This window comes from Hemicordylus capensis, chromosome 1, assembly GCF_027244095.1.
Source record: "Hemicordylus capensis ecotype Gifberg chromosome 1, rHemCap1.1.pri, whole genome shotgun sequence".
Taxonomy (NCBI): Eukaryota; Metazoa; Chordata; class Lepidosauria; order Squamata; family Cordylidae; genus Hemicordylus; species Hemicordylus capensis.
The window spans coordinates 157,193,474-157,211,377 of record NC_069657.1 but is presented as its reverse complement, the minus strand read 5'-3'; the positions used below and the strand labels follow the sequence as shown (position 1 = coordinate 157,211,377).

At 43.1% G+C, this 17,904-nt stretch overlaps 1 protein-coding gene across 6 annotated transcripts in view; it reads right to left on the bottom strand.

The window, feature by feature from the left end:
* The window catches only part of PTPN4 (protein tyrosine phosphatase non-receptor type 4), a 190,408-nt gene that overhangs the window by 33,026 nt on the left and 139,478 nt on the right, over positions 1–17,904 (bottom strand). For all 6 annotated transcript variants that reach the window (XM_053261040.1, XM_053261059.1, XM_053261049.1 and 3 more), the window contains 6 exons: positions 15,167–15,333; positions 7,462–7,552; positions 7,315–7,376; positions 5,431–5,577; positions 1,232–1,360; positions 679–827 (listed from right to left, as the gene is read on the bottom strand). In XM_053261040.1, the coding sequence (XP_053117015.1) occupies positions 679–827; positions 1,232–1,360; positions 5,431–5,577; positions 7,315–7,376; positions 7,462–7,552; positions 15,167–15,333 (745 nt within the window). The remainder of the gene's footprint in view (positions 1–678; positions 828–1,231; positions 1,361–5,430; positions 5,578–7,314; positions 7,377–7,461; positions 7,553–15,166; positions 15,334–17,904) is intronic.

Sequence of the window (17,904 nt, the reverse complement as noted above, 5' to 3'; positions counted from 1 at the left end):
TTACTACATACATCACATAAACAGAAACTTCTTTTTAAAATAGTTAGGCATTTCTTTTTGAGCCTCATTGTTCACATGCTTGGTTAGTATAGCTTTCTAAATAAGTTTCCATCTATTCTTTCTAAACAAGATTTCCAGTTATATCTTAGTACTGACACAGATAGACATTATACTTTTATGAAGCATGAAAACATCTTTTCAGACAACTAACAAACGTTATTCCCATTCAAATTGCTTCAATCTCAGAAGGTCAAAGGAAAATAGCAAGTAACTGTTTCTTCTAATTTAACAAGAACAAGAATTTAAAATTATCTATCTTTGATAGGGAAAAACATTACAAAGTGAAAGAAGGTTGTCAATTAAACATGAGACCAGCCCTGCTGGATCAGGCCCAAGACCTATCTAGTCCAGCATCCTATTTCACACAGTGGCTCACCAGATGCCCCTGAGAAGCCCACAGGCAAGAGGTGATGGCATGCCCTCTCTCTTGCTGTTGCTCCCCTGCAACTGGTATTTAGAGGCAATTTGCCTCTAAGGCTGGAGGTGGCCTATAGCCACCAGACTAGTAGCCATTGACCAACCTGCCCTCCATGAATTTGTCTAAACTCCTTTTAAAGCCATCCAAGCTGGTGGATGTTGGAAAAGGAAGTGCAGCATGGTTCTCTATGAAGTAAATACCTGCAGTGAACAACAACAGGTTCTTCTCTACCAGCTCTTTTTTTCCGGACGAGACACACGAAATCAAGGAAATCACTGGAATCATCAGGAACTCCATGATCAGGCCACGCTATGTACTGGATTTGAGTGAGCTGACGGTGCTCATTTTTCTAGCGAGACATAATTTAGTAAACATAAATTAAGAACATCTCAATGTTTATCTATGACAAGTTTGACTTTCAAAGCGAACACTATCCCAATGTTTCAAATTCCTACTTTCACACACCATAAATTACAATATATTTTAGACTGCGAACTAATATATATTTCCTCATCCATTTCCCCCCTTTCAATACTTTAAACCTGGTAACAGCAATGCGATTAAACTCTGACCTCTGAAAATGTATCAATTTTATTTTGAAAAAAGTTAACAAGCAACAATGATAAGTGAGCCATCTCTCCAGAGTCTAACAAGAATAGTCAAAATAGTACAGCAATGAACTTTTGCAGTGGAATTGTTTGAATTTTGGGTTTTCACAGATTTAGACCAATCATTCTGAATTCTGTCTCTCACCTCCAGGTTAGACAATATCATCTCTCTAAACACATAAGCAGGATTTCCTTCTTCTGAATGGCAAGTGATCTGGAAATTTCCATATGAGGAGCTTCCACTAGGTTCAGGCCAGTACTGATGGCACTTTACCTAAGGTCAGAAGTGGGGAAAAAGAAAACTATTTTATTTCAAAAGCTTTAGTTTGCCCTCAATTACTTCTTAACATGTATCTATTTCCACTTTTGGTATGAAACATACATAAGGGCTCACAACAGGAGATTACCTTCTTGCACAACTGTGCTGAGGAAATATTCCAGTGACTAATTGACAGCTCAGTTAAGACTAACTGAAAATGTTCAGCTAGTTCTTTAGTTTATGTCATTTACTTTATATGAACATTACTACAACAAATTCTTGGGGCTCTGAGAAGTTGCATGAGTCTGTTGATTTAAAATGATAAGCCATTTTTCTGGACATACTAAGAGCTCAATTCCCTTCCCCAAAAAAACTTCCTAATGTCTACTTGACGTCCTATTCTGCTCATAGAAATCTATTTCATGGTTACTGCAACTAAGGCAATCATTAAAGCCTTGATGCTCCTATATTTCTTACATACAGAAAGCTACACTCTACATTTCTGATCAATTGAACAATGATGATTAATAGCCCTCATTTATCTTATTAAATATAATATTGGACTCAAGCCTTTGCTCCATTTTGTTTACTTTAATCTTAAGAGCAACCCAGTCTTTATAATGGGCCTGCACAACCTAAGGCCCGGGACGGGGGGTGAGATTTGACCCATGGGAACATTTTTGCTGCCCCGCATGTAGGATTACTCTGCAGCAACAGCAGGAACCACAAAGTGCTTGTGGCCTGTCCTGCTGATTAGCAGCAGTAGCTTAATGCAGCTGGCCTTTTGAGACCAGATGCCCCCTGCCTGCCTTGCTATCCCCCACTCCCCACCCGGGACGGAGCCCACTGGTACCATCCCTCTTTCTCCTCGCCCTTCACCCGACTCCAATCCTCTGCCCCCTCACTTCCATTAATATTTTCAGTAATTAATTTTAATTAGTAATTAATGTGCTAAAAACTGACCTTGGCCCCCCACACACCAAGTCATGGTTGGTTAGGTACTACCAGGGCATCTGAGTTGTGCACTCCTGCTTTATTAGATTACTAATTTATTTTATTGTTAATTTGATTTACTGCTTATAGTGCCCCAAAACACTGCTCTCAAAGTAGTTAACTAATAATAAAATTACAACACAAATAAATATTAGAACATATAAACTATAAAAACAATATCAGAAATACAAACAGCAGTCTGTAGTTATCTTCAAAAGCTCTCACACAGAATGGAATTTACCATCATTCTAAATAACAGCCTAAACACACCTCCCTTGGCAGGGAGTTTCAGAGGCTGTGTGTCACTATACATAAGACATGAGTTGTCTCAGAAGCATATGCTCTTCCTGAAAGGCCACCTCAGATGACCTTATGGGGCAAGTATGCAGGAGGAGACATTCCCTCAGGTAATCTTTAAATCCCTACATACAGGAAAAACTGTTCCTTCAGATATTTACACTCCTAAATAGATTTGGCCCTGGATAACACAGACACTTTGAACTGAGCAGGAAACCAAGTGGTAACCAGTGCAACTGCTTAAGTGTAAATTTTATATGAGCCCTTTGGGTAGTCCCCGTTTAGGATAGCTGCTACATTTAGGAACAAATGGAGTTTCAGGATGCTCTTCAAAGGCAAATCCATATAGAAGGCATTGCAATAATTCAGCACAGAGGTTATCAAGGTATGAAGCACTTTAAATCAGGATTTAAAATAAATTTCCAGGTTTTTTTAGACTTCCATGAGATTCACCAAATACTAAAACCCTTTTTTCAGACATTTAACCACCAAGTATTTCTTTGGTGTAGAAAACATGGCTTTCCCTCAGAAATATCACTTACCATAAATACCACAGTTTTGCTCTTACTAAAGATAATCACTGTATAATATTCTTGGAAGAGGATTTCTTAAAGATAAACATTTCCCCCAAAGATCATGGTCCAGTTTGGATGATACTGCCATCATGTGGGATGCTCCTTTAAATGCATGTGGGAGTAGCATTGGTGCATATGTCTCTCTGCCCCACCTAGCAAGCCAGTGACTAACTGCAAGTGGACCATGTGCGTTCAAATAACACTTCATTACAAATAAGTATTTGAAGCACATGTAAACATCTGGTTCAGACAAATCACTCCCCACCACTATTCATTGCACCATTAGATGTGTGCCCCGGTGATTGTGGAGAAGACATATGCAGCCATGCTCCTCCTCCATGCAATTATAGTGAGCTGGTCCAAGCATTAGTAAACCAGTCCCTTATCTAAACTTGAACTTCTAAACTAGACTACTTGAAGGGCCCAGAACAAACAAGGACTTCTCTTTCTGTACAAAATCTTTTCCCTTCCAGTTCACTTGGCAGCTCCTAATGCAGCTCAATATCTGAAAGTTGCTTTCCTTTGTACTGGATTATCAATTCCCTTTAATAACCCTGTCATGGAAGTGAGTGGTTTTAAAGTTTATTTGTTTATGCCTCTCAAAGATGTGAGCACATTAATGTAATATGACATTTCATCCTTTTTTCAATTTTAAGTTTTGACTAGCAACTTCTAGAACACCATTAAGCTTGGCCATCAAATATCCATATTTTACATACTCAGAAACTGGACTTCAATTCATTTGCTGGTGCTTTATCTTTTCCAATAAAGAAAGAATATTTTAGTGTCAAAATTCCATCACCTAACATTTACTGCAAATATCTATATATTTAGTTCTCCTGGGTGCAGCTTTAGAATGTGTGTCCCAATGCCCAGCTGATTGGCTGGGTGGCAGAGGCACCTGATAGGCTGAGGCGCACCGAGGAGGATTGGTCGTCATGGTGGCCAGGCCGTCCCGGGTAAGGGGGAGGAGGCAGCGGTGGAAAAGACCGGCCTGGCTGCCAGAGGCGGGAGGTGGCAGCGGGAAAGGGGGTGAGTGGGAAACGGGTGGCGGGCGCAGCCCCGGCACCCATTAGAGGCCGGGGCAGGAGGAAAACGGGTGGCGGGACTTCCCTGTTTGCCGCTCGGGAGGAGGAACGGTGGCTGCAGGGCCCTTTTTGGCTGCCCGCCGCCTGGTAAGGAGGGCCTGTGAGGGCGGCGAAGTCCGGCTGAAAATGGCCGCCCGCCGCCTGGTGATGTAAAATGCTCAGTGCGGGGGGAGGGAGGGGAGAAATGGAAGGGGAGGGAGGGAGGGCAAGAGAGAGTGGGGCGAGAGGGAGAGGGCAAGAGTGGGATGGGAGGGAGGCGAGAGAGTGGGGCGAGAGTGGGGCGGGAGGGTGGCGAGAGAGTGGGGCGGGAGGGTGGCGAGAGAGTGGGGTGGGGGGAGGAAGGGCAAGCGAGAGGGGGCAGGAGGGGGGAGGGGGCAAGAGAAAGTGGGGCAGGAGAAATGGGGAGGGGGACAAGGGAGGGAGGGAGGGGAAAGGAGAGTGGGGCAGGAGGAAGGGGGGAAACAGCTGGCCCCAAAGAGCGCACAGATGCTCTGTGCAGGTCAGCTAGTTAAACATAACTCTCAAAATCTTGAAGACACATTACAGGTGAACCTCATTATCCATGTGGGTTCGGTTTTCTGCTTTGACCACGGATAATGGGGAATTAAGGCAATGGAATGGAGGGATTAAGTTCCTGGAGACTGGGAAAATGGTAAAAAAATCAGCAAAATGCCTCCCAAAAGGGGTGTGTGTGCCCTACCATGTCCTGCAGGTCTCTAGCTGTCCAGGAATGCCCCCACCCCCACCCAAGTCCCAATTCTATTGTTCTGCAAAAAATCACAGGAAAAAATATTTGTTTTAAAGAGCCACAGCATGGCTCCTTTTCTGAAAATGGTGGCCAGAAATGACCTCGGAGGTCATTTCCAGCCACCCCAACACGGTGGATACATGGAAATTAATCCTACCCCCCCCCACCACCACCACCTGTGTATGCCGAGGTAAGGTGTCAATTACCCAGCCATGGATGTCGAGTCCACAAATAGTGAGGTTTGCCTGTACATACTGAAGCTTAGCACAATTAATTCTTCCTTAATGAAGCAAGAATAGAGTTACAGCAGTGAACTAAAAGTCAGTCACTTATGCTAGAGCTATAAGATCTTCTTTTAAAAGTTAAAATTGCAGACTAACTTACTCTGCCTCGTTCAACTTGAGTGGTCAGCATTACAACCATAGATGAGCCTTGCTCCCAAGTCATTTGCCAAAAATCAGGACAAGTGTTGGGTAAAGGACCTTGGCAAGCAATGTATTTGTTTATTATACTGGAAGAAGGGATTTCCATCTAAAAAGAAAATTACAGAATGTGTTTAACATCACAACTTTGTACATTCTTTGTTGAATCAAACTGAATCTTTTAAAAAGGGCTAGAAAGTTGAATGAGTGCATCATTAACCGTCAAAGGCTACAGAAAAAATTATGACCAAAGGTCATGGCATATTTCTCACCTAAACCATGCAAAAAACAGTGTCCATTAAATAGTGGGTCCTCTCTATTTGTAATTGTTCCTGTAGAACTGAGCCATAATCTATCAATGCTTTTCAACTTTGGGAGGGGGGGCTGCCACAATCTTTTCATTTCCACTCAAAGCATGTATAGGTGAACCCCATTATCTGCGGGGTTCCATTCTCTACTACAACTGCAGCTAATGCAACTATGGATAATGGGGCACTGAGTCAATGGGATTGCGGGGGGAGGCTTAGGTTCCCAAAGACGACAAAACAGTGAAAAAAACAGTGAAAGGAGGCAGAAATAATGGCAATAATGTGCCCTACTGTGCTTTGCACATCTGCAGATGTCCCACAATGCCCCCCCCTCCGAAGTCCAAAATCTGACATTTCCCCAAGATTTTTCACAGGAATTTTTTGGGGGGGAAACACACACCAATGAGCCACAAAATGGCTCGTTCCCTTAAAATGGGGTCCAGAAGTGACCTTGGAGGTCATTTCCAGCCACCCCAAAACTTTGGATACATGGAAATTAACCCTTTCTAACCAATTCCCCCCGCCTATGCCAAGGTTTTGTGCCGAATGCCCGATCATGGAAACGCAATAGGGATGTGTGAACCGGTTCACCATCAAACCATTCGCCATTGAACCAGGCCTGTTCGATGGCTTGGCCTCGAGCCAAACAGGGCCTGGTTCATTTCAGCTCGCCTTTGAGCTGAACCCCAGCCCCCCAACAGCCAGTTCAGGGGTTCTAAATATGTAGATTGTTGTTGTTGTTTTAAAAAAAACCTTACCACTGGGTCTGGGTCATCCGGGGGCCTCTGGGGGGGGGGGGGTGCTGCCACAGGCACGTGTGTGTGTGGGTGTATCTCAGAAGGTTCCCTCTCCCCTGCCGGCCTCCTCTCGTTCTTCGGGCTGGCCTTTCCGGTCCTCTCCTGGCTCATGGAGGCCATTTGAAGGCTGTCACATTTACACTCGTCATCTGTATGCCTGGGTTGTGACTGGGCATGCAAATGGCCAGTGCACACACACAGTAGCCTTCAAAATGGCCGCCACAAGCCAGGAGTGGCCCAGAAAAAAGACACGGGGGAGGCTGGCGGGGGGGGGGATCTTCTGAGACCTACCCCCCATGGCAGCACTCCCCGGAGCTCACCAGATGACCCCGGACCCGGCAGTGAGTTTCAATGTTTTTGTTTGCTTTCATATTTAGAACCTCTGAACCGGCTTGAATTTGAGCCAAGCCAAGGGGTGTTTGGGGACTCGAACCAAACTGGGCCACCCAGTTTTGTGCATACCCCTAATATTTGGAACTGCAGATGTCTGGTCCACAAATGGTGAGGTTTGCCTGTATGCAGAACTCTCCTCTTCTATATCAAGAGTTCTGTAACCTATGAGCAGCCAAATGTAACCTACCTATGAAATTTCAAGTGATGTTTAGATTAAGTATTTTGCAGCTTTTAAGCCCAAAAGGGAAAACAACATTTCATTCGAAACATACTGGATAGTCTCAACATGAAGGAAAACCACATACTGCATAGACCCAGCATGAAGGAAAACCACAATCACCAACTCACATTTATATAATTTGCATTGATGTAATCATCATTACTCTTCAAAATGACCCGTGTAGCATCATCTGAAAGAGAGATAATAAAATACCTGTTAATTCTCTAAATGTAAACTGATGGAATATTCCAAACTTACATAAATTGAAGACTTACAAGGCGAAATGTCTCTGTATCTATTTTTGGAAATGTTTTGAGGTAATTTGGCACAAGACATTGTCATCCCAGGCTTCTTCCTGTAAAGTTGCTAAACAGAAACAAAAAAATCAGGTAGTAACAAGCAGAAGATGAGCGATAATGAGACACTATATGCAAATAACATAATCTCACATGAACACAAAAACACGTTTTTCTGCTTACAAACATAATGGTGAAAGAGGAAGAGGGTGCATGCATTTTGCCCTTTTGCAATTTGTTTTCAGGAAACTGTGTCTTATCCCTAAGAGTTGCATGAAAGACATTGGCAGAAGGTCTGAATATAGTGTAGTTGCAGAATCTTGCATCAAGGAAATGGCCACAAGAAAGAGGAAATGTGAAACTAGCTATCTGAAATGCTTCAAGGCATAAAGACTGCACTGTTCCTAAGTTGAAAGAAGGACTTCTACAAAAGCAGAATAGAAAAAAATGACTGAAACAGCACATAGCACTCCTTTTGTCTCAGGGTTATTAAAAAAAGAAGACACTGTTGAGGTAGCTAAGTTCAGATCTTCTGGAGGTAAGGGAATTATTCATATTTCTGATAGAAAAGAACACCCTTAACTGGAAAATAATGATACACCTCTAAAAAGCACTGGCAACGTCCAAAATAACCCTAACGCCTATTTTCACTGATGTTTCTGTATGAAATTAGAACAAGTGCATGGCAATCAGAATGAAGATGAAGTAGAGCAGAGATTCTCAACACTGGGTCCCCAGATACTCCCATCATCCCCGACTCTGGCTATTATGGCTGGGAATGATGGGAGGTGTAGTCCAACAACATCTGGTGACCCAAGGCTGAGAACCCCTGAAGGAGAGTATGTGCTTGTTCATACACAACAAGGTTAGTTACTTGACATGGAAAATCTGTTCTTCAAACCATTAATTTTAATAGGTTCACAGAAAATCAGGTTCATTGAAGTCAAAAACATTTGAATAATTTTTGCTTTAGTTACAATAAGCTTAATAAATAGTTGCCTTAATTTATAACCAGCTGACAGGGCATAACCAGCTGTCAGGACAACATTTAACATATATTTGTACATATAAACAGGTTGCTTACCTGTAACAGGTGATCTGGTAATATTCATAGCAAGTGAGTGGGATCTGCGTGGAACACTTTGGGCAAAATTCGTTAGCTCCTCGCAGCACCAACCAACCAAGTGCCTTGCGCTTGCTCATATCGGCAGTTTGGCGCCTTATAATTCAGTTTCTTGATGGCCGCTCCAATGCAGCCTTTCCTTTTAAGTGTGTGGACTTGGAACATATTGCTTGCAGTATCTGTTGCGGGGATGGATGGGAGGGTTTTATGAATGTTACTGGATCACTACCAGATCACCTGTTACAGGTAAGCAACCTGTTTATCTGGTTCATGATCCAGTAACATCCACAAAAAGTGGGTGACTCACAAGCTACATCACTCCTGGGAGGTGGGGCATATGGCTACTGCAAATCTCACTTGAGTACACCCCTCCAAAAATTAGCTGCTGCTACAGAGCAAATGTCCACCACATAGTGCTTTACAAATCTCTCTTCTGAAGCCAACATAGCAGCCATGCAAATATCCTTGAACTTAATTCCTGACAAGTGTGCAGCCGAGGATGCATACATCCTAGAGTGGCTTTTCCCACTTTAGGCAGATCTACCTTAAGTATCTTGTAGACCAGGTAGATAGCCTCTACTAACCAATGAGAAATCCTTTGTCTAGGGACTGGATTCCCTCCATCTTTCAGTTTATAAGTAACTAACACCTGTTAGATTTTTCTAATTGCAAACGTCCTCTGCAAATAGAACAGAAAAGCACATCTAGGCTATGCATTGCTCTATGCAGTGGTGAATCAGGATTGTGGAAAAAGGTAGGCAGAACAATATCTTGATTCATGTGGAAGTCAGAAACAATCTTTGTCCTGAATTCCAGGTCCAGTCACATCACTACTTTGTCGTTGTGAAACTTTGTGGATGTCTCATCAACATGCAAAGTGGCAAGCTCGCTCACTCTTTTTGCTATGGTAATGACAATCAAAAACACTATCTTAAGCGTAACTGTTCTAAGTTTAGCCGTCAAAACAATGCCAAGTACCATTGTTGTAGTTTTATTATGTGTTATCTGGCATAGCGGACCGAGGATGTGCAAGAGGCCATCAGACCCATTAATACTTGAATTGTCTGAGCCCTTTGTACTGGACTTAACTGCATTGCTAGAACCAACTTCTGTATCCTTCAAAAACGGTCTTCTGGCAGGAAGGCTCTCTGCTGAACCATATCCAGAACCGTACCTATGTATTGTAGTCTTTTGACAGGTACTAAATGTGACTTCACCCAATTGATTTGGATGCCCAACTTTTCCAGGAAAGCTGTCATGCAATTTATCTGGGGAAAATAATCTGTAAATGAAAAAGAAAAATAACTCTTCATTTGTTTTTGCTGTCAGAAGCCAGTCATCTAGATAGGGATACATTGTAAAACCCTGTATGCATAAATGTGCAACCACCACAGCCATGCATTTGGTATTAAACTCTAGGTGCTGTCACCAGCCCAAAGAGAGGAAACTCACCCCTCCTCTTCTCCTTGAAGCTGTTTATGCATTGTGCTATGCTAATGTCAAGCCTTGACTGCAGAATAGACAATTCCATTCAGTTACTTTAGCCAGCAGAATCAAAGTTCACACTCCAGTTTCCTGCAAACCAGCAATTTCAGACACAGTCCTGAGTTTAGCATTTTGTTCTCTCAATGATGGGCCCAATCCTACCAAGGTTTTCAGCAGAACATTACTTAGCTATTGTCTTGTTGCTGAAGTTTTCTTAGCATATATGTCAGTAAACTTTTTTGAAAAATTCTTCTGGTCTCCTTTTCCTGAAGGAGAGAGTCTCATAAAGAATGTGTATTTTGGATAGGCATGCCAGATAGTTGGTGATCTTAATGACTAGACATGCATTCACAAATGCCTTATGGTCCAACACATCCAGCTTTCTCCCATCTTTATCTGCTGGAATGGTATGACGATGCAACCCTTTATGGACAGTCAATAACCAAAGAGTTTGGATTAGGATGTTTGAGTAAGTAATCATTCTCCTCTTCCTGTATTCTATACAGAGTTTCCAACCTTTTCGAAGTTGGTGTTGATGTTTGCAGCACTTGCCAAGCCATCTGAGCAGCTTTTATCACCGGAAGCTTAGTTAAGTATATATAATATATACTATATAAGATAATATATAACTTATCCCTGCCATCAGGCTCTGTACCAGAGGACAGGAAAGTAGCAAATGTAACAACAATTTTCAAAAAGGGATCCAGGGGCGATCTGGGAAATTACAGGCCAGTTAGCTTAATGTCCATTCCAGGCAAATTGATGGAAAGCATCCTCAAGGATAAAACTGTAAAGCACATAGAACAACAGGGCCTGCTGGGAGAGAGCCAGCATGGCTTTTGCAAAGGGAAATCTTGCCTCACAAACCTTTTGGAGTTCTTTGAGAGTGTCAACAAGTGTGTGGATCAAGGTGATCCAGTTGACACAGTATATCTGGACATCCAAAAAGCTTTTGACAAAGTTCCTCATCAAAGACTCCTGAGAAAACTTAGCAGTCATGGGATAAGGGGACATGTGTGGATTGCTAACTGGTTGAAAGACAGGAAACAGAGGGTAGGGATAAATGGAGAGTTTTCACAATGGAGGGAAGTAAGACGTGGGGTCCCCCAGGGACCTGTACTTGGACCGGTGCTTTTTAATTTATTCATAAATGATCTAGAAGCAGGGGTAAGCAGAGAGGTGGCCAGATTTGCAGATGATACCAAACTCTTTTGGGTCGTGAAATCCAAAATGGATTGTGAGGAGCTCCAAAAGCATCTCTCCAAACTGAGTGAGTGGCCAACAAAGTGGCAAATGCGGTTCAATGTTGGCAAGTGCGAAGTGATGCACATTGGGACGAAAAACCCCAACTTCAAGTATACGCTGGTGGGATCTGAGCTGTCGGTGACTGACCAGGAGAGGGATCTTGGGGTCGTGGTGGACAGTTCACTGAAAGTGTCCACTCAACGTGTGGCAGCTCTAAAAAAAGGCCAATTCCATGCTAGGGATCATTAGGAAGGGGATTGAAAATAAAACTGCTAATATTATAATGCCCTTAAACAAAACTATGGTGCATCCACACCTGGAGTACTGCAAACAATTCTGGCCACCACATCTAAAAAAGGACATTGTAGAACTGGAGAAGGTGCCGAAGAAGGCATTAAAGATGAACAGGGGCCTAGAGCACCTTTCTTATGAGGCAAGGCTACAACACCTGGCGCTATTTAGTTTAGAAAAAAGAACTGCGGGGAGACATGATAGAGGTCTATAAAATCATGCATGGTGTGGAGAAAGTGGATAGAGAGAAATTCTTCTCCCTCTCCCATAACACTAGAACCAGGGCTCATCCCATGAAATTGATTGCCAGGAAATTTAGGACCAACAAACGGAAGTACTTTTTCACACAACGCATAATCAACTTGTGGAATTCTCTGCCACAAAATGTGGTGACAGCCAACAACCTGGATGGCTTTAAGAGCGGCATGGATAACTTCATGGAGGAGAGGACTATCGTCGGCTACTAGCTGGAGGACTATAAACCATCTCCAGCCTCAAAGGCAGGATGCCTCTGAGTACCAGTTGCAGGGGTGTAACAGCAGGAGAGAAGGCATGCCCTCAACTCCTGCCTGTAGGCTTCCAGCAGCATCTGGTGGGCCACTGTGTGAAACAGAATGCTGGATTAGATGGGCCTTGGGCCTGATCCAGCAGAACTTTTCTATGTTCTTATGCTGGCTGAGCCACGTTTGGCTTTTCATAAAATTATGTACAGCGTCGTCCAGATCTTGGGACTTCATCTCTTCTGTTGGGGAAATTGATCATTCCATTGTGACATCGGTCCTTTGGGTCTGAATTGTGACCTGTCGATAGCCATTCTGAAAGAGTCAGAATCATAGCAATCCCCTGAGGACACTGCCTCTGCAGGACCAGCCCCAGACTTGCTAGTGGAAGATGAACGAGAGCCGGAATACACACTCTTATCAGTTCCTGAAGCCTCAGTGACTCACATTAATGTTTTAACTGGCGCTTGAGTACTTCCAATGTGCACTTTCCCCCCTATATGTCTGTGCAGACATAGACATTTGTTTCGCTGGTTTGGGTACCAACAGTGGTTAATCCTAACCGGTACCTCCATTAACTCTAGAACATTAGTACGTAAGAACAGCCCTGCTGGATCAGGCCCAAGGCCCATCTAGTCCAGCATCCTGATTCACACAATGGTCCACCAGATGCCACTGGGAGTTTACAGGCAGGAGCTGAGGGCATGCCCTCTCTCTTACTGTTACTCCCCTGCAACTGGTATTCAGAGGCCTCTTGCCTCTGAGGCTGGAGATGACCTATAGCCCCTCAACTAGTAGCTGTTGATAGACCAACTCCTCCATGAATTTATCCAAACCCTTCTTAAAGCCAACTCTTCTTCCTCCATATCGAGACAATGGCTCAAGAAGCCCTGAAAAGTCGACACCGAGGGAGTACTGTATTCCAGCATGATGAGGATGTTCTGTGATGCCTTGGGGTTGAAAAGTGTCTCAGTGTCATCAGCAGCATCAATGTCAACATCAATCACCACTGGCGAGCCATCTCTCAACTTTTACATCAACATTGTGCTCCTCGATGAGCAGTCCCTCCACTCCGACATTGAAGTTGACACTGGGGTTCTCGGCATCCATGGAGATTGGCATGGGGTAGGTGAAGGCAAAAGAGAAGCTGATTGGCATCAATGGGGATTGGCATGGGGTAGGTGCAAGCAAAAGAAGCGCTGCTCGACACCAAGGTGCCGATGTCAACATCATAGCATCTCTTCCCCTTTTTGGCATAGATTTCGATGGTGATGGAAGTGCTAGGCATCGTAAGCCAGATGGAGAGGGAGTCATAGTGCTGGGCACTGACAAACTCTTCCCTTTCGTTCACTCTTCTTCCTGTGCTTTTTGGGGGCAGGAGAGCCCGAGTCATCCTCTCGCCTGCACTTCTTATCCCTGTCTCAGTGGCAAGAAGTGCACCCCTCAGGGACTCTCAGCTCCTTAAAAGGAGAGTCCTTCTATGTTGACAGTCCTGGCATCAGGGATTTAGACTGCATTTGGATTGTAGTTCCTGATGCTGACTTCAAAGTTGTGATCATCTCCTCCGGAGATGTGGAAATACCCTTTGCAGTTAGGGCTCCCACTAATAATGCCACCTTAAGGGTGCAGCTCTATTTATTACAGTTCACTTTGAGAACGAGCTGCAGATAAGCATGCGGCTGTGTTATGCCCTTCCCCCAAACAGGAGACAGCGGTTGTGATTGTCCGTAGAGGAGATGTTCCCCCTACATCAGGTACACCTCTTGAAGGTGGTCTTTTTCCTAGGTGTTGGGCTTGAAAACGACATTCCGAAATCGGTAACTTTACTAGTCCATAGTCATACACTTTAAATCACTTTGCTAAGGTGCTGACATCCGTTAAACAAAAAACAACTTTTTCTAGTCCGAGTCATGCACAAGAAGTTACAACAGAGTTTCCAAAGGGTAGTCCGATAACAAGTCCAGTCACGGTCCAAGTCAAAACCTTTAAATTTAGCCACTAAAATATTTTGGAGAAGTCCAGAACTAACGAAGAAACGAATGCACTGGCGGTCAGAAAGAAACTGAACGATAAGGTGCCAAACTGCCGATATGAGCAAGCGCAAGGCACGTGCTGTGGCGGTTGGTCAGTGACGTGGAGAGCTAACGAATTTTGCCCAAAGTGTTCCATGCAGGCGCAGAACCCACTCACTTTTTATGGATGTTACCGGATCACAAACCATATCCATTTGAATATATCGGGTACTTGTATATACATTTTTGTGCAATGATTACAATTTCACTTCAAACATATCAGCTTCAGAACCTTTGTACAGATTACAAGCACAGAGTCACCAGCTAGATATTTTCAAACAAAAGAGGAAAATATGAAGCAAAGGCCCTGATTCCTAAGATCTATCCGGATGCACCTTCCAAACAGATGGTCAGTTCTATCTGCTTTGGCTGTGCTGATAACCCATCCAGAAAGATGGGGACATGCAAAGGAGGAGGAGGAGGAGGATGGTGCCATCAAAAGCAATCAGTGCTGGGCTCAGGCCCAGGGGTGCAATAGACAGGGGCAAGGCGGGGCTTCACAACTCATCTCAAGCAGCTACTTTTGTGTTCACACAAAGGGAGTGAGGCGATTTTGCCAAACTCCCCTTCTTTCTTTCTACAGTTTCCTATGCCTTCCCATGTCCCTGGCAGTGACGGGAAGATCAGGTTTTTTGGAGGGTGGAGGGGTAGCAAAGGGAAAGGGAATAAATGAAGGTTGCCCCTCTCCCTTTTTGAGCTGAAATTCTTCCACTCACAAAGTAGTGGCCAGGATGTTACCCACTGGCATTAGACAAGGACAATTACAAAGAACAAGAGTTGTGATTTGTAGAGATCTACCAGGAGCCCACACATATTTTGAAAGCAGAATGGGGTGGTAGGGGAAAGGAGATGCAAACTGCCACCTATCTTGGGTCATTACAAGCCCCAAGTAAAGGGTTCTCATCTGGAAAGCACACAGAGCTGAACATAGTTAGGAGCTGCACACAGTAAGCAAGCACATTACTTACATCAAACTGAGCCAGGACAGTTCCAGTGATAAGCCCTTCTGCAAGCTGAAACACCGATTCCCTCAGAGCATTGTCGTCCTGGTGAATACCATCTAGAGGGGACTTCTCAGGGATGTACTGGAAGTCAGGCTCACTCTCCAGCTTCTCTTCCACTACATCGTAAACAGCTATAAAATAAACCCAAAGTAGCATAGTTACGAGGAGTCCAACTTTGCAGAAATGTACATATAAGATAGATCATCATACTTTCTGAAAAAATAACACTTAAATAAAAATTTAAAGGGACTGACTGAGTTCAAAAGTAACACTAAACCATTATTAAATCATGATTTAGCATTACTGGCAAAGTCTTGGGCTCACATGCCTTCTCTGCTTTTTCCTGCGTAAGGGAAGGAAAGTTGCTGCTCTGTTCCCTGTCTTAAAACTAACCAGGATTTGCAAATGCACCCAACCACAGCAAATCCCAGTTTGTTAATGTTAAAAGTACAGTTTATAAACAAGCCAGGATAGCAAACTGAGATTAGATCTTTCCACATGCACTCTGAAGCACAGCCAGCATATAATGATTAGAGTGTTGGACTAGAACTAGGGAGGCCCAGATTCAAATCTCTGCTGTCATGAAGCTCACTGGGTGACCCTGGGCCAGTTACTTTCTCTCAGTCCAATCTGGCATGCCCGTCATGCATCCTGCCTTGAGCTCCTTGGAGAAAGAACGTAATAGAATACAATGTAATAAATGAAATAATGGTTTGGTATAACTTGACCACAGGCATGCAAGTAGGAACAAAGGAATGAAGAGGTGAGGGACAAATTCCCTGGGCTGTGGGGCCCATGGGGCCCAAGGTGACACTTGCCCCCTATTCCACCGCCCCTTTCCCCCTGCTGTGCTCCACCCCCACTGGGGACCGAGTGCACTAGTGTGCACCAGCCACCCTCTTCCCCCTGCGTCATCACGAAGTGCTTTGAGGGCTAGAGAAGGTGATGGGCTCCTGCACATGTTTTCCTAGTGCTGGCCATGGCCCCTATGTTGGCATGATGATGCAGGAGAAAGGGTGTGGCAGTCGCGCACTTGGTGGCTTGTCCCCAGGCCACTGGCAACCTGGGCACAGGCTATTGTGGTATGGCATAAGTGGTCAATATTGCAACGATTGGTCAAGATCAAGGTTGAAAGCATCCACTGATCAACTGGTGTTATCTGTGTAAACAGGTGGTCAGTTATGATACAGCTGTTGCAGCATTAAGATGAATGACAAATAGTTGTCTTCATTAAAATATGTCTCAAAACATTATCTGAAGTAAGATACCGCAAAATGAATTTAACGTGATTAATTTAAATTATTGTGACTTTTTAACCTTCTTATTTGTTGTAATTTGTATTGTTTTATTGTAAATGGCCCAGATTTTTAAGTGTTGAGCAGTATGCAAATACATTAAAAATAATAAAATAATTTATGAACCTATTAAAATCAAGAGAATTAAAAGGCTCTCTTCACATGCAGCTGTAGCAACGTAGGAGCCATTTCTCTGTGAAGCAATTGCATGCAGTTGGAGAATATGTGTGAAGGAAGCACATGAAGGTGAGGTTAAATCCCATTTGGCAGGGTGCTAATTTGAGTGCGAAAGATCCAAACGACTGACCCAGCCCATGTGGTTGTTTCCTTCACCCAGTAGCATAACATGAGAGAAATGTGCTCCCAAACATTATGTACAACTCCAATTGTGCAATGTTTGTGATTGCGCAAACTGTGCTCTTGTGCAGCTCCACAAATGCAGTATTACAAGATGAACATAAAATTGTGCAGTATGTAAGCCAATATTCACAAAATAATTGATCAATTTATACATATTCAGTCTAATGCATTTCTAATGAAATACAAATCCATATACAACATAAACACAAATAAACCCCTACTGTTTCGTATTGCTCTTCTTCATGCACCCATCTGGTAAGCATTGTGGCTTTTCATTTCTCTATCCAAAAGGTGAGCAGGTTAATCAAGAACAGAAAATGCCTAATTTTTACTAGAATGCAGGCTGTTATCACTTAACAATTACTCTGTATGCATTTCCTGCCTGGAAACAACATGTGTTATACACATATGTGCCAGACAGTGTTTGCCGAATACAAACATATTTTCTTAGTAATGCTTGGAACTAAAATAAATCTGTAAAAAGTGTGGAGGAGGAAATTATGGCTTCTGCTAAATTCTACATTTCAAGGTCTTTTATTTAAACTAATACTGCAATCAACACAGAGAGACTATTAGTTTGGCAACATAAATCCAAACACCTACTGCAATTTCTTTCCTGTGACACTGATGCAGGTAGAAAGGGCCCCAACAAAGGTGAACATAAAATACGCAAATTAACAAAAATAAGTGACTAAAAGCAAAAATGTCTTGCCATTTGAATGAAGTGGTGCACTTTCATCTGGTCTAAGTCATTTTATTTCTAATATTTTTCTTCTACATGGCTCTACCCATTGCTGTTGCACTGGATAGTGAACTAAAATTAAATACCTCACAGCCATTTGCTGATAAGATGCCAAAACAACAGGTGATATGCAAAGTTCAAGTTCAAATTTTAAAACATAAGTATTTATATTAATATAATAAATTTAAATGTAATTCTGCATCCAAGCCCCTCCATTTAAGTTAAATATGTTACACATTGATCTTAATGTATCAGAACACAGGCTTTATGAACAAACATATAATTATCTTTGTTTAGCAGGCTTT